This window comes from Mobula birostris, chromosome 5 (genome assembly GCF_030028105.1).
Source record: "Mobula birostris isolate sMobBir1 chromosome 5, sMobBir1.hap1, whole genome shotgun sequence".
In the NCBI taxonomy this organism is placed as follows: Eukaryota; Metazoa; Chordata; class Chondrichthyes; order Myliobatiformes; family Myliobatidae; genus Mobula; species Mobula birostris.
In genome coordinates this window covers 91055428-91072789 of record NC_092374.1, presented here as the reverse complement: position 1 = coordinate 91072789, position 17362 = coordinate 91055428, and the positions used below count along the sequence as shown (strand labels likewise).

General features: G+C 47.4%; 1 protein-coding gene across 1 annotated transcript in view; it reads left to right on the top strand.

Annotated features, from left to right (window-relative positions):
- Positions 1–200: 200 nt before the first annotated feature.
- The window catches only part of LOC140197867 (arrestin red cell), a 124544-nt gene continuing 107382 nt past the window's right edge, over positions 201–17362 (top strand). The window contains exon 1 of the mRNA XM_072258410.1: positions 201–469. Coding sequence (XP_072114511.1) covers positions 447–469 — 23 coding nt within the window. The 5' untranslated portion in view covers positions 201–446. The remainder of the gene's footprint in view (positions 470–17362) is intronic.

The window sequence follows — 17362 nt, the reverse complement described above, 5'->3', positions numbered from 1 at the left end:
ACCACCCCCTTTCTCCTCCCCGTTTTAAGTTCCTTCGCTTAAGACTTGGGACAGGGGCATGGAGAGGAATGACGTCAGGAGAGCTCCCCGGGCACCCACGTGACGCAAGCGGGGCGCCGCCCCTCCAACTCTCTCTCGCTGCACCCACCCCTCGAGGCCGCGGTTGGCCAGATGGGCTGTCAATCGGGCCCGCGGTTGGGCGGGGCGTGCGGCGTCCCTCCATTCGTCGGCGGCTCGAGCGGGCGGCTGGAAACATTGTAGCGGCGCGAGCTGAGAGGGGGGGTTTCCCCCGGCTGATTGGATACATTGTAACGGCGCGATAGGGAATCTCCGTCTGGGGCCGGCTAAGCGGCTGCTTCCTTGGGGGCGCCTCGCCCTACAACGGGGGGTCTAAACCTCTCTCCTTCAGCACCCGGGAAGAAACACCTTGATTCTTTGGTGGCATCATGGGGGACAAATCCGGCACGAGGTGGGTACATTCTTCTCCATTTTCTTGCCCCAGCCCCTTTAAAAATTTTACCTCCTTCTCCGAAGGCCTACCACTTTATTTAAAGGCATACTGCACGCCACCTTCTCCTTCCTACCCGCTCTCCCTATCTCTGAGAAGCCTCTCAGTTCTTCTCCCCCGTTTTCCCTCCTCCCAGTCCTGAGTGAAAGGACGCACTCTGTCAGACCCCTCGGGCTTCACCTTTGCGGCCAGCGCTGTACATTGGTAGAGGTTTTGTGGCTGAGCTTTCCGGATGGAGTCTCGGGCCTCTGCGTCCTCCAGATGTTCGGCTGAAAACAGGGTAATAAATCCCACTTACTCCATGCCCCACGACTCCGTGGGCTAAAATACTTTCTTGAAAATAATAATGGCTGCGTCTGCACCCACCTCTTCTGCGGGCTGCGAGCTAAAGAACCCAATCACCCGTATTCCTGAATAATCAAGCTACTAACTGTTAGAAATTCTCACCGCCCAGGTTATTAGCCCTTATCGCAGAGAGATGGGTTCTTCTTGTCCACGCCGTCAAGGTGCTCCATTAACCTCCATCAGGACAATTACCTCTTCCAATACCAAAAGCCCCATCCTCCCCTCGACCCTACCCACCTGGACATTCTCTTTTCTCCCTCCTCCCATCGGGCAGAAGATACGAAATCCCGAAAGCACTGGGCTCAAGGACAGCTTCTGTCCCCGCTGTTTCAGACTATTTAAAGGTTTCCAGTACAATAGGGTGGACTCTTGACCTCACGATCTACCTTGTTATGGTCTTGCACCTTATTGTTGACCTGCACTACACTAACTGTTTCACTTCATCCGTTATTATTTTCCCTTGTAATAAATTGTACTGTATACAGAGTGTGCAAGCAAAGCTTTTCAGCGTATCCTTGTACAGATGACAGTAACTTACTTTTGATAGTGTGTGGAATAGGCCTGCCTTTACAGCCACACCTCACAGCAATCCGCCAGTTTAATCCCAGCCTTGTCACAGGGCAATTTACTATGACCAATTAACCTATCAACTGGTACATCTTTGGACTGTGGGAGGAAACTGGAGCAGCTGGGGGAGGTGGTGGTGGTCACAGGAAGAACGTACAAACTCCTTGCAGGCAGCGGTGGAAATTGAACCTGTGTCGCTGGTACTGTATAGCGCTGTGGTAACCACTACGCTACTGTGCTGCCCATGTAAACCAATTCCATTTCCAATCTGATGACTGGAATTAGGCCCATCGTTTTGGAAACAGGGCCTGCTGGCATGTGGTTTTCCTTAGTTCAACAGCGATGATGCTGCCTGAAGGTTTTCTGTTGCCCCTCTGCCTGGCCGTCACTCATGCATACCTCAGCAAGCTCGACCTGATTCCTCCACCAGTCTATCCTCATCTGCAACTTCGCTGCCCGAGCATTTTCCCTTCCTTCCCCCTCGGCCGTGCCACCCCAGTCAGCATCACACCCAAGTCTGCGGGATCATCCACTTCGCCACCCCCCCCCCCATGGTATCAAGCTGCCGGGTGAGGGGTGGGGAGGTGGAATGGGTTGAGGGAGACAGCTGATTGAGATGAACCACGTCCTGGAGGACCTATGGACCCAGGACTTGATCTGGAATGTGTTGAGAGAGTCAAGGAGTTGTCACCATGGAAACAGGACCTTTGGCCCAGTAGGTCCATGCTGACCGGTTCTTTATTGGAATTGGAGCTCCAGCCTTCCCAGTCTCCTTGTATTGGGTTTATTATTGTCACAGTGAAAAGCTTGCCTTGCATACTGTTCATGTAGATCACATCATTACAGTGTATTGCGGTAGAACAAGGTAAAATAATAAAAGTGCAGAATAAAGTGTACCAGCCACAGAGAAAGTGCAGTGCAGGTCAACGATAAAGTCCAGGATCATAACGAGGTAGGTTGTGAGGTCAGGAGTCCACCATGTTGTAAACAGGTCTGTTCACGAGTCTGATAACAGCAGGGTGGAAGCTGCCCTCGGGCCTGGTGGTGGGTGCTTCCAGGCTTTTGTATCTTTTGCCTGATGGGAGAGGGGAGAAGAGAGAATGTCTGGGGTGGGTGGGGTCTCTGATTCTGCTGGCTACTTTACTGAGGCAGAGAGACGCGTAGACAGTCCATGGAGGGGAGGCAGATTTGACGTGCTGAGCTGTGTCCACAACTCTCCATAGTTTCTTGTGGTCAAGTTCAGAGCAGTTGCTGCACTGGGCCAAGGTGCATCCAGATAGGATGCTTTCTGTGGTGCAACCATTTAAAAATAGGTCAGCTTTGGGGACATGCTGAATTTCTTCAGCCTCCTGAGGAAGTAGAGGCATTATCCCATCTACAATGATTGTATTTGCCTGCATTAGGACAGTTTCCTTCAATGCTTTGCCCACACAGATATCTGTCCAAAGGCCTCTTAAGCACATTGGTATCTTTTTCCACCATCTCCTCTGGCACCATGTTCCAGATCTCAACCACTTTGTTGTGTAGATACCAAAAATCTTTTCTCCTTGCGTGCCCCCTCGGTTCGGCATGGTAACACAACGCTTAAAAGTACCCGCGACTGCGGTTTAATTCCTGCCGCTGCCTGTATGCTCCCACCCTGTGACCACGTTGGTTTTCTTCGGGTGCTCCAGTTTCCTCCCACAGTCCAAACACGTGCTGGTCGGTAGGTTAACTGGTCCTTGTAAGTCGTCCTGTGATTAGGCTCGGGTTAAATCAGGGGGTTGCTGGGCGGAATGGCTCACAGGGCCTGACGGGTCTATTCCACATTGGAGCCCAATAAATAAAACTCTATTCTACCTCCATCACTGGAAAAAATACTCAGACTATCTACTCAATGCTCATTCTAATAAATGTTCAGACTATCTTTCTGTGATTATTATAATTTTGTAAATCTATCAGATCACCCTTCAGCATCCACTGCAGGAAAACCAAGCCCAGCCTCTCCAACCTCTCCCCGTAACTATAGTCCTCCAGTCCAGGCAACATCTCAGTGAACTTACCCCTGCCCTCTCTCCAACCTTCCCTCTGTGCAGTGTGCTCTTTGTTCTTTTCTACTACCTCTTGCTCTTGTAATTTCCTCTTTAAGCCCAAAGTTGCTGACACGGTTATTTATATTGTGACAGTTTGCAGGGAGCTGTTATTTCAAGCCACAAGTTTTTTTTTTCTGAACCCTATGGTGTGAACTGTGCTTTGCTGTGAGGATGGTTGGGGGGTGGTGTTGGTTGAGTTGGTTTTGTAAAAGGATCTGATATCATATACAGTTTGCTCTTGCAAAATTGTTCTGGGAGTCAGCTGGTTGTGGAACTGAGGTGAACTTCCTCTTTAACTGTGTGTATATGACTTCAGTGCTGCTGGCTGTACTGACAATCTATGGTTTGGTGTTGTGGACTGCTTCGACACCTGTTGTGTGTCCTGGGAAAGACAGGAGAGGGCAGTCTCTACCTATACGTTCAATGCAAGTGTGTGTTTGGGGAGGCATTGGGCTGCTCAGCCCATTTGGAAGCTGCTAGCCCATTTCTCTGTAGTTTAAGCTTTGTATTTGCATCTATTTTACTGCAAGTGTAACTGGGAAGAGATGCGGGTTCAATTCTGTGACGTGCTGGGCTGTGCCCACGGCTCTTGGTAATTTCTTGCAACATCGGGCAGAGCTGTTTCCATACCAAGCTGTGATACCTCGGGTTAGGATGCTCCCTGTGGCGCACCTGTAAAAGAACTGGTACAAGTTATTGGGGACAGGCTATATTCCTTTATCATAGGAGACAGAAGAGTACAGCACAGGAACAGGCCATTCGGTCCACGATTAAATAAGCTAAAAAGCAAGTCAAAAATACCCACTCATCCTTCCAATCCACACGTGTCCATATCCCAACATCAGCCTCATGTCCATGTGCCTATCCAAATATCTCTTAAAAGTCTCTAATATATTTGCTTCTACTGCCATACCAGGCATCCACCTCTGAGAATTTATTTTAAAAAAAACTTGCCATTGCATCCCCTTTGAACCTACCCCCTCTCACCTTCAGTACATGCCCTCTGATTAGACATTTCAACGCTGGGGAAACAAATTCTGTCTAGTGTATCTATGCATCTTATAAACCTCTTATCACATCTCCTCTCAGCCTCCGGTGCTCAAGAGAAAACAACCCATCCTGGTAAACCTCTTCTGTACCCTCTCCAAAACCTCAACATCCTCCCTATAGTGGGGTGATCAGATCTGTAAGCAATACTCCCCATGACGAATTTCAGGGTTATATATGGTGACATACGTACTTTGATAATAAATTTACTTTAAACTTTTGAAATGGAAGTGTTACTTAGCTTTCTTGGCCACGTCATCTACGTGGTAGGATCAGGACAAGCTGTTGGTGAAAATGCTGGGGCTTCATAAGGTATTAGGCAGACTGCTTATGGAGTATTGTGAGCAATTCTGCATCCCATATCCAAGAAAGAATGCGCTGGCTTTGGAGATGGTCCACAGGATGCACAGCCAAATGATCCTGGGGACTATAGGGTTAATGTATGAGGAGCATTTGATGGCTCTGGGCCTGTTCTTGCTGGAGTTTAGAAGAATGGGATGGGGATGGGGGGGAGAGTCTCACTGAAACCTACCAAATATTGAAAAGCCTAGATAGAGTGGACAAGGAGAAGCTATTTCCTATAGTGGGAGGGGGGGAGTTTAGGACCGGGGACACAGCCTCAGAATACAAGAATGCCCCTTCAGAACACTTTCTTTACCCAGGGGATGGTGAATCTGTGGAATTCATGGCCACAGATGGCTGCGGAAACCAAGTCACTGGGTATATTTAAAGCAGAGGTTGATTCGGCTCTTGGTTAGTCAGGGTGTCCAAGGAGAAGGCAGGAGAATGTGATTGAGAGGGAAACTAAATCAGCCATGATGGAATGGTGCAACAGACAAATGGTCCAAATCTGCTCTTGTGCCTTGTGGAGAATATGTGGGAAGAGTTAATTGGCATGTGAGAAGGAGTAGATTATAGGGAAATAACTGGGAGAGTAGGATTGGTGGGATTATCTTGAGGGCCAGCATAGATTCAATAGACAAAATGGCGCCTCTTGTAAAACAAGCAGAAGGCAACTGACTAATCACTGGTATCAGTCTGATAAATCTTTCTCAAACCACTTCCTTTAACCTTCTGAAATAAGGAGACTACTTCTGTTGACAGTACTTCAGATGAGGTCTGACCAGCTTCCCTATATCTCAGAATAACTAACTCTCTATACCTAATCAATCTATCAATAAACAATGCAGTTCTGATATTTGGTTCTGGTGAAGGGTTTCAACCCGAAACAGAGACAATTCAAAGTTATTTTGTTTTATTTTCTAAGTGCAAACCTGAGATGAGTCTCACTGTTATGTATCAATGTACATGTAACAAATAAAGCTAATCTTATCTTTTGAAATGTTGAGTGTGCGTCCTCGGGCTCCTGGGCCGCCTCACTGATGGTAGTAATGAGAAGAGAACTTGTCTTGGATGGTGAGAGTCCTTAGTGATGTAGTGATGGACGCAGCCTCCCCCTGAAGATGTTCATGGTGGGGGACGGGGGGGGGGGGGGCGGGAGGTTTGTGCCTGTGATGGAGCTGGCTGGGTCTACAGCCCTCTTCAGCTTCTTGCGATCCTGTGCTTTGGCACCTCCATACCAGACAGTGATGCAACCAGTCAGTATGCACTCCACAGCACACCTGTAGAAATCTGCTAGTCTCTGGTGCCAGACCAAATCTCCTCAAATTTCTAATGAAGTGGAGCTTCTGATGTGCCTGCTTTGTAATTACCTAAGTTTGGAGAAGTCTGTGCTTAAATTCCCTCCCTCCACCCCCAAATTTGTAATTCCAGATCTTGGCCCACTTATTTAGCATCAAATCCTCCACAAGTGGACTCACTCCCAACATTTTTATGCCATGGACCAATACCATTAAGCAAGGGGTTGGTAGATACTGGCTGGGAATCCCTGCTCTACAGCCTCTTTCACGACAAACTTTCCTACCTCCTGCCATTACCCTGGGTATCTCTGGGTTACTGACCCATTTAGATGTTCATTCCCACATCAAACATAGAACCTGGTCTTTCTTGTGGAGCTGAAATATTGAGGATGGGTTGGTTGAGGTATTGTCTGAGAAGTGAAAAAATGTTGCTTTGCAATTAGAACCACCGACTGGTACAATTTTTTTTCAAGAGTCTGCTCTGTTGGTTGATCTGCATTGGGTCGAGAGAGCTATAAAATTAAATACTTAATATATCAAACTTCGGTTCGGCCACACTTGGGATATCGTGTGCATTTCTGGTTGCCCCATTACAGGAAGGATGTGGAGGTGTTAGAGAGGGTGCAGAAGAGGTTCACCAGGATGCTTCCTGGATTAGAGAGCGTTATGACGAAACCTTGGTGGGCTGCACTTGGAGACTTGTGTGCAGTTCTGGTCGCACCATTACAGGAAGGGTGGAGAGGGTGCAGGAGAGGTTGACCAGGATGCTGCCTAGATTAAAGGGTATGAGCTAAAAGGAGAGGTTTGATTAACTTGTTTTTTTTTACCCTTTCTGTGGGGGTGGCAGAGGCTGAGATGAGGCCTTAGATTAGATTATGAAGACACGCAGTCCTTACAGAGATTGATCAGATTGAAGGGCTTAGAGTAGACAGGCAGAATCTTTGTTCCCACGCAGTAGAAATGTCAAACACAAATCAGAATCTGTGATAGTTCCACTATCTGAGATGACCTGAAATCTGATTTGCAGCTGAAGTGTGAAGATATAAATGACAAAGGTACACAAGTAGTCCTAAAAAAAAAGGAATACAAAGTAGTTTCCATGGACTGTTAAGAATGTCGATGATGGAGGGGAAGAAGCTGTCCACTGAACTGGACTCGCTGTTTCGGACTCTTCATCTCGTGTTCTTGATATTTGTTGCTTAATTATCTATTCAAGGAGTCATCGTGTGCCCTGTTGTATGATGTGGGTGATCATGGTCTCATGACCATGATTGTTCTTGGCAAACTTTTCCACAGAAGTGGATTGCCGTTGCCCTTTTCAGGGCAGTGTCCTTGAAAGAAGGGTGACCCGCAGACATTATTAGTACTCCTCAGAGACTGTCTGCCTGGTGTCAGTGGTCACATAACCAGGACTTGTGATATACACCAGCTGCTCATATGACTATACACCACCCGCTCCCATGGCTTCGCGTGACTCTGATCAGGGGCTGAGCAAGTGCTACACCTTCCCCAAGGGTGACCTGCAGGCTAGTGGAGGGAAGGAACACTTTACACCCCCTTTGGTAGAGACGTATCTCCATCCCACTATACAAGTTATTTATTATTATTTTTTCTTTTTGTATTTGCAGTTTGCTTTTATTGCATATTGGTTGTCGTCTAATCCTGTTGGGTGCGGTTTTTCATCGATTCTATTGTGGCTCTTGTATGTACTGTGAATGCCTGCAAGAAAATGAATCTCAGGGTTGTGTACAGTGACGTGTACGTACTTTGATAATAAATTTACTTTGAACTTTGAGTGCGGGTCTTCAGGCTCCTGTACTCCTCCATGACGGTTGTAACAAGAAGAGGGGATACACTTAAGGTGAGTGGGGAAAGTTTAAAGGAGATGTGCAGGACAAGTTTTCTTTGCACACTAATAGTGCCTGGAACGGGCTGCCGGGGTGACGGTGGAGGCAGATACGAGCGAGGTGTTTAAGAGGCTGTTGGATACACGTGAAAATCTGGGGAGCGGAGGAGTTTGGATCATGTGCAGAATTATTTTAATATGGCGTCGTGTTTGACACAGTCGTTGTGGACCCGTTCCTATGTTGTACTGTTCGATGTACGTACAGCACATCAAACTGAGACCATCTACAAGGAGCTGGTCAGGTGTGTGACAGGCCACTTTCCACCTGCCTGGGTGAGTGTGCCTCCAACAACTCTCAAGAATCCTGACACCGTCCAGGGCAAAACACCCCATCCACCCTCCCCAAACACTCACTCCCTCCCTCCCTCCATCACAGTGGCTGCAGTGTGCACCATCTCCAAACTACACCAGCCGGGCTACTCCGACAGACCTTGACAGTTGGCTGGGTGTGCCGAGAAGGTCAGGGTTCACCACAGAACATAGAGCGGAATATCACAGGAAGAAGCTCTTCGCCCACAATGTCGGTACTGAAGACAATGCAGAATTAAACTAACTCCCTTCTGCCTGTGTGTTGAATTTTGCAGCACAGTGCAGGCCTTTCAGCGCAGAATGTTATGCTGCCTGACTTCAAGCTCAAGCTAGCCCTTCCCTCCTGCAAGAATACTCCATTCACTGCATCCTCCTGCGCCCATGTAACAGCGTCTTAAATGCCATAGTCGTATCTGCTTCTGTCACTACCCCTGCAGGCACGTTCCCTGCACCCACCACTCTCCGCATTTTGTAGACAAATAAACTTGCCCTGCACATCTCCTTTGAACATTTCCCACCCCCCCCACCTTAAATATGTGTTCTCTAGTATTTGACATTCCTACCCTGGGAGGGTGGCAGGGTGGAGATGTGTCTCTACTAAAAGAGGTGTGAGGCACTTCCTCCCTCTGCCAGCCTGCACTTGCTTAGCACAGTCTTCCCCCCCCCCCCCACCCCCGTGTGCCCCCCCCCCCCCCGGATCAGGGTCACGTGAACCCATGGGAACAGCTGGTACACATCACAAGTCCTGGGTATGTGACCACGGACGCCAGGCAGACAATCTCTGAAGAGTATTGATAATGGCTGGTGGTCACCATCTTGTAAAGACACTGCCCAGAAGAAGGCAATCGCAAACCACTTCTTTCGAAATAAAAGTTGCCAAGAACAATCAGGGTCACCATGATCATCTATGTCATAACATGGCTCATGATGATGGCATCCAAATGTACTACGAAATGTGTTGTTTACCTCAACGACCAACGTGTTCCAAGGGGTCAGCGCACTAGTGTCCCTGCGTCAGCATAACATTGACCCTAACCGGTACATCTTTGGACTGTGGGAGGAAACCGGAGCATGTGGGGGAAACCTACGTGGTCATGGGGAGGACACACAAAATCCTTACAGACGTCAGTAGGAATTGAGCCCCAGTCACTGGCACTGTAGAGCGTTCCATTAGCCGCCACACTACTGTGCTCTCAATTTGGATAACTGGGTAACGTGTTTTAAAATAACAAGGTAAATAATAGTGCTTGTGTGTCAATTGGAATCGTGTCCAATGGTCCAGAGATTGCAGCCAGCAGCTTAATGGTTCAGAGAATCTGCTAATTAAATACAATCTAAATCTCTAGGGTACTGCGTTACTGGAAGTTCTAGTCAGGCTATATCTGGAATATCGTATACAGTTCTGGTCACCCTATTGCAGGCTTTGAAGAGGGTGTAGAAGAGGTTTATCGGTATGCTGTCTGGATTAGAGGGCATATGCTATAATGGGAGGTAGGGCAAACTTGGATTGTTTCCTCTGCAGTGGCAGAGGCTGATGGTAGATCTGATAGAGGTTTTTAGATTATGAGGGGCAGATGGCGTCCTTATTCCAGGATTGAAATGTCAAACACAAGAGGCCATGTATTGAAGGCAGGGTTTCCCAACCTGAGGTACATGGACCCTTCAGTTAATAGTTGGGGTCCACAGCATTAAAAATAGTTTGGAACCCTGATTTAAGGTGAGAGGGGAGAAGTTCAAAGGAGATGTGAGGGGCAAGTTTTTATTTAATTACACGGTGGTGGGTGCCTGGGATGGTGGTAGTGGCAAATACATTAGGGATTTTTAAGAGATGTTTGGATAAGCACATGGATATGAGGGAAATGGAGGGATGTGGACATGATGTAGGCAGAAGAGGTTGGTCTAGTTGGTCCTTTGATTGCTAATCTACTTGGTTGGGCACAACATTGTGGGCCAGAGTACCTGTTCCTGTGCTGTATTCTTCTATTTAAAGTATGTAGCAGATGCTGGAATCCATTTGTCTTGACACTGGACAGAAACTTTGCCCTGTACGTTAACCAATGTATAACAGACACCCTCCTGCCTACTCTTCCCACTGACAGACAGTGTCCGGATTTCCTGAGGGGAAAAAGAGAACGTGGTGTCCACGGGGACCATGGAGGCATAACAGGGAATAAAAATACATCCAAGATAAGAATGGAGATACTGTTATATGGAGAGGAATTGATGCTTTGGGCTGAGACCCTTCGTCCTGACTGGTTAAGGGGACAAAAGCCAGAATGTGGGTGGAGGGGAAGGAGTACAGGAGAGGGAGAGGAGATAATGGTAAAGGAGGAGGAATCTGATGGGAGAGAACGGTGGACCATGCAATACAGGTCTGACCACCTGCTCTTGCCTATCACCTGCCAGTTAGTACTCCTTCCCCTACACCACCACCTCTCTCTGGCTTCTTCCACATCCCCCGGCCCACCCACCTTCCTTTCCAGTCCTGATGAAAGGTCTTGGCCAGAAACGTCGACTGCTTATTCCCTTCCACAGATGCTGCTTGACTTTGAGTTCTTCCAGCATTTTTGTGTGCATTGCTCTGGATTTCCAGCATCTGCAGAATCTCTGTTCATGAGAGACGTGTGGAGACAGTTTGCTGCCTAAGAAAGAAGGATGAGGGCGGGGGAGACGGCACTCACCACTGTCTTGGTTAGGCACTGCTGTCTGAGACTGGGCTCCCACTGGAGAATTGAGTCCACCACCCGATCCCCGCCCTGATCCCACGTGGTGTGACCCATGTCTTGGTGCAGGTTCCTGAATTCTGGTCGCCCTGGTGAGCAGTGAGTGAAATCTGAAGACTTTACTTTTTTATTTACACCGTACACAAGAAGAGAATAACTGCAGGATACAGTAAACACCATGAGCCAGTGTGGATGCCCCAGAGCCCGGAGATCTGGACTCGGTGACCAGGAGTGGGTCGGGGAGTGACCCCTTCCTCTGTGCAGATGTGGTTGAGGGCAAAGGAGGGGATGAATCTGGGAGCAGAGGTGAGGGGGTGAATTCCCTTCCGGGAGCAGGGAAAAGTGGATTCCCTTTCAGGGAGCAAAGGGAATTAATTCCCTTCTGGGAGGGGCAAGAAAGAGCAGGGTGAAGAAATCCCTTTCTGGCGAGGAAAGTTAAAGGGGGGGGGGAGAGAGGACTGATTCCCCTTTCTGTGGACAGATGAGAAACGTGGGAGTAGGTGAATCCCTCTTGGGGTGGGCAAAAAGGAAGGATGGATGAATCCCCTTGGGGAGGGACTGAAGGATGCCAGTGAATCCCCCTCCTGGGGAGGGATGGAACGGGAACTAGGCATATCCCCCTTGGGAGGGACAGAAAGAGTGTGGTGAATCCCTCTTCTGGGGAGGGGTGAAAAGGGGAGATGGAGGCTCCTGAGGCAGGCTGGTAAAGTGGGAATTTTCATGTTCCCCCGCTATGTGCTGCTTCCCCACCCCCATCTGATTGCCCTGTGCAGCCGAGCCCCTCCCACAGCAGCCCCGCACTCCACCATTGAGCATCTGCCCGGAGGCTCTTCCTGGCTGCGCTTGAGCCCCGGCTCTGATCCTGGGTCTCGGTGTTGGGATCACTTGGACCTGCATTCCGTAAATGGTCAGTGAAGTTTAGTCCATTTTGATTTCGCGCCGTGTCGTTCGTGTCAGCAGCTCAGGTGAGAGATGGCGAAGTTCAACGGAGATGTGCGGGGCAGTTTTGAACTCAAGGGAACGTGAGCAAGGTGTCTAGAACAGGCTGCCAGAGTTGGTGGTGGAGGCAGACACTACGGAGGTATTTATTAGCCTCTTGAATAGGCAGGCTCTCAGACAGACATGAATGTACTGAAAGTGGTGGGATATGGTCTAGGTGAAACATAGAAAAACTACAGCACAATACTGGCCCTTTGGCCCACAATGCTGTGCTGAACATGTACTTACTTTAGAAATTACCTAGAGCTACCCACAGCCCTCTATTTTTCTAAGCTCCATGTACCTATCCTGGAGTCCCTATCGTATTTGCCTCCACCACCGTCACCGGCAGCCCATTCCACGCACTCGCCACTCTCTGCGTTTTTAAAACAAAACAACTTACCCTCTGACATCTCTTCTGTACCTACTTCCAAGCACCTTAAAACCGTGCTAGCCATTTCAGCCCAGGGAAAAATCCTCTGACTATCCACATGATCAATGCCTCTCATCATCTTATACATCTCTATCAGGTCAGCTCTCATCCTCTGTCGCTCCAAGGAGAAAAGGCCGAGTTCACTCAACCTATTCTCATAAGACATGCTCCCCAATCCAGGCAACATCCTTGTAAATCTCATCTGCACCTTTTCTATGGTTTCCACATCCTTCCTGCAGTGAGGTGACCAGAACTGAGCACAGTACTCCAAGTGGGGTCTGACCAGGGTCCTATATAGCTGCAACATTAACTCTCTGCTTTCTTAACCACAGAGTCAACCTGCACAGCAGCTTTGAGTGGCCTGTGAACTCGGACCCCAAGATCCCTCTGATCCTCCACACTTCCAAGAGTCTTACCATTAATACTATATTCTGCCATCATATTTGACCTACCAAAATGAACCACTTCACACTTATCTGGGTTGAACTCCATCTGCCACTTCTCAGCCCAGTTTTGCATCCTATCAATGTTCCTCTGTAACCTCTGACTGCCCTCCACACTATCCACAATACCCCCAGCTTTTGTGTCATCAGCAAATTTCCTAACCCATCCCTCCACTTCCTCAGCCAGGTCATTTATAAAAATCACAAAGAGTTGGGGTCCCAGAACAGATCCCTGAGGCACACCACTGGTCACCAACCTTTTGGCAAGTTAGTTCTGGATCCACAAAGCAATGTCCCCTTGGATCCCATGCCTCCTTACTTTCTCAATAAGCCTTGCATGGAGTAACTTGTCAAATGCCTTGCTGAAATCTATATACACTACACCTATTGCTCTACCTTCATCAATGTGTTTAGTCGCTTCCTCGAAAAATTCAGTCAGGCTCATAAGGCACAACCTGCCTTTGACAAAGCCATGCTGACTATTCCTAATCATGTTATACCCCTCTAAATGTTCATAAATCCTGCCTCTCAGGATCTTCTCCATCAACTTACCAACCACTGAAGTAAAGTAAACTGGTCTATAATTTCCTGGACTATCTCTACTCCCTTTCTTGAATAAGGGAACAACATCCGCAACCCTCCAATCTTCCGGAACCTCTCCTGTCCCCATTGATGATGCAAAGATCATCGCCAGAAGCTCTGCAATCTCTTCCCTTGTCTCCCACAGTAGCCTGGGGTGTATCTTGTCTGGTCCTGGTGACTTATCCAACTTGATGCTTTCCAAAAGCTCCAGCACAGCCCCTTCCTTGGTATCTACATGCTGAAGCTTTTCAGTCCGCTGTAAGACATTCCTACAATATCCAGGATCCCTTTCCATAGTGAATACTGAAGTAAAGTAATCATTAAGTACCTCTGCTATCTCCTGGTTCCATCACACTTTTCCACTGTCACACTTGATTGGTCCTATTCTCTCATGTCTTATCCTCTTGCTCTTCACATACTTGTAGAATGCCTTGGGATTTTCCTTAATCCTGTCCGCCAAGGCCTTCTCATGGCCCCTTCTGGCTCTCCTAATTTCTTTTTTAAACTCCTACCTGCTTGCCTTATAACCTTCTAGATCTCTATCATTACCTCGTTTTTAAAAAATCTTTAGTAAGCTTTTCTTCTTGACTAGATCTTCAACAGCCTTTGTACACCACGGTTCCTGTATCCTACCATCCTTTCCCTGTCTCTTTGGAATGTACGTATGCAGAACCCCACGCAAGTATCCCCTGAATATTTGCCACATTTCTTCTGTACATTTCCTTGAGAACTTCTGTTCCCAATTTATGCTTCCAAATTCCTGTCTGATAGCCTCGTATTTCCCCTTACTCCAATTAAACGCTTTCCTAACTTGTCTGTTCCTATCCCTCTCCAATGCTATAGTAAAGGAGATAGAATTGTGATCACTATCTCCAAAATGCTCTCCCACTGAGAGATCTGATACCTGACCAGGTTCATTTCCCAATACCAGATCAAGTACAGCCTCTCCTCTTGTAGGCTTAGCTATATATTGTGTCAAGAAACCTTTTGGAACACACCTAACAAGCTCCACCTCATCTGACCCCCTCGCTCTCGGAACATGCCAATTGATCTTTGGGAAGTTAAAATCTCCCACCACAACAGCCCTGTTATTATTACACCTTTCTAGGATCTGTCTATCTGCTGCTTGATGACCCTGTTACTATTGGGTGGTCTATAAAAAAAAAAACACCCAGTAGAGTTATTGACCCATTCCTGTTCCTAACTTCCACCCACAGAGACTCTGTAGACAACCCCTCCATGACTTCCTCCTTTTCTGCAGCTGTGACACTATCTCTGATCAACAGTGAAAGGTGTTGTGTATTTAATACTTAAGCAATATTTGAGTAATCTTGTGTATATACATATTGGTTGATTAAGCATTCTTCGTTTAAATAATTAATCGTGGCTCTGTGTATAAATACATGAATTGCATACATCACATGATATGTGTGCGCCTCACTTAAAGTAAAGAACGAAGTTAGACTCACATTTTGGACTTGCATGTCTTCCCCTGAATTAATGTTTTGAAGTTACAAAATGTAACAAAAGGGATTAGTTTGGTTATGCAGTACGAGGTTAATTAATTATTTTTTATTTATTAAGAGACACCATGGAGTAGGCCCCTCTGGCCTTTGGCGCCGCCAGCAACCCTGGCCTAATCATGGGGCAATTTCCAATGACTACCTACCGGTATATCCTTGGACTGTGGGAATCGATCCCGGGTCACTGGTACTGTAAAATGTTGTGCTAGCCACTGCTCTACCATGCTACCCAATTAGGGGCAGCACAGTAGCTTAGCGGTCAGCAAAACGCTTCATAACGCCAGTGACCCGGGTTCGATTCTCACTGCTGCCTGTAAGGAGTTTGTACCTCTTCCCTTGGCCATGTGGATTTCCTCCCACAATCCAAAGACGCATCGGTTAGGGTTTGTGAGTTGTGGTCATATTACTCTGTTGCCATAAGAATGGTGACACCTGTGGGCTATTCCCAGCACAATCCTCGGGCTGTGGTTGATGATTTCAATGTACGCGTAACATTGAGCTCATCTTTGGCGCAATGTCATGGTGAGGGGCTCTGCTGCCCTGTGCTAAGCCCTACCTGTTTGAATGACTTCAGTTGGAGATGCAAGGGATTTTTATCATTCTGTCCCAAGGAGCCCGCACCGACAATTACACCCATGTGACCAATTAACCAGCTAACTAGTTCATTTGTTATGTGCCGTGGAGTGTGACGTGTACAATCATGGTCTTGGCAAATTTTTCTATGGAAGTGGTTTGCCTTTGCTGCCTTCTGGGCTGTGTCCTGGTTATGCGACCACTGATGCCAGGCAGACAATCTCTGAAGAGTATTGATAAGGCTGGGCTCACGCAGCTTGTAAAGACACTGCTAACTGGGACATCTTTGGAATCTGGGAGGAAACCAGAACATCTGGAGGAAACCCAGAGGATTACTGGGAGAATGTACAGGCAGTAGTGGGAACTGAGCCAGTGTCACTGGTGCTACACTACCATACCTATAGATTCACTTGGCAATCTTGAGATTTGCTGTTCATATCTGTTGTTGGAAATTCTGAGATTTGGGTGTGTTGCTGAATAAACTCTGACTGAAATTCTGTTGCCAAGGGGGAATGGTTCACTGTCTAGAAATATCTGAATCAGATTTATTATCTCTGGCAGTTGATGTGAAATTGATTGTGTTGCAGTCGCAGTCCAGTGCAAAGACATATCTATAGCTCCTGAAATACGCACACAGTGCAGAAAGAGGAATAGTGAGGGAGTGTTCGTGGGTTCATGGACCACTCAGCAGCCTGATGGCGGGGAAGAAGCTGTTCTGAAAACAGACACTTCCAAGGATTCTACATCTCGTGTTCTCAGTATTATTTATTTGTATGAGTTCAGTTTGTGTTCTTTTTCACATTGGTTGCTTGTCAGTCTTGGTTTGGAGTTATAGAAAAGTACAGCATGGAAACAGGCCTATCAGTCCATCTCGTCTGTGTGAAGCATTTAAACTGCCCACTCCCATGGACCTGCACAGGGACCATAGCCCTCCATACCCCTACTATCCACGTACCTATCCAAACCTCTTAAATGTTGAAATCGAGCACTCATGCACTGCTGGCTCTGGCAGCTCATTCTACACTCTCTCAATTCTAAGTGAGGAAGTTTCCTCTCATGTTTCCCTTAAACTATTCACCTTTCACCCTTAACCCATGACCTCTAGTTGTTGTCTCACCCAACCTCATTGGAAAAAGCTTGCTTGGATTTTCCCTATTTATACCCCCTCATAATTTTGTATACTTCTATCAAATCTCTCAATCTTTCATTATTTATTGAGATGCAGAGCGGAATAGGCCTTCTTGCCCTTCGAGCCTTGCCGTCCAGCAATCCCCCGATTTAATCTTGGCCTAATCACGGACAATTTACAATGACCAATTAACCTCCCAACCTTTGGGAGAAAATTGAAGCACCCGGAGCAAACCGACACGGTCACAAGGAGGACGTACAAACTCCTTACAGGCGGCAGTGGGAATTGAACCAGTGTTGCCAACACTGTAAAGTGTTGTGCTAACCATTATGCTATTGTATGCTATCTTCAATGTTCCAAGGAATAAAAATCCTAATCTGTTCAATCTTTCCTTATAACTCAGGTCCTCCAGTCCCGGCAACAGCCTTGTAAACCCTCTCTGTACTCTTTCAAGCTTGTTGACATCTTTCCTGTAGGTAGGTGTCTGAAACTGCACACAATACTCCAAATTAGGTCTCACTGACGTCTTGCACAACTTCAATGTAACACCTCGTCTCCTGTACTCAGTACTTAGATTTCTGAAG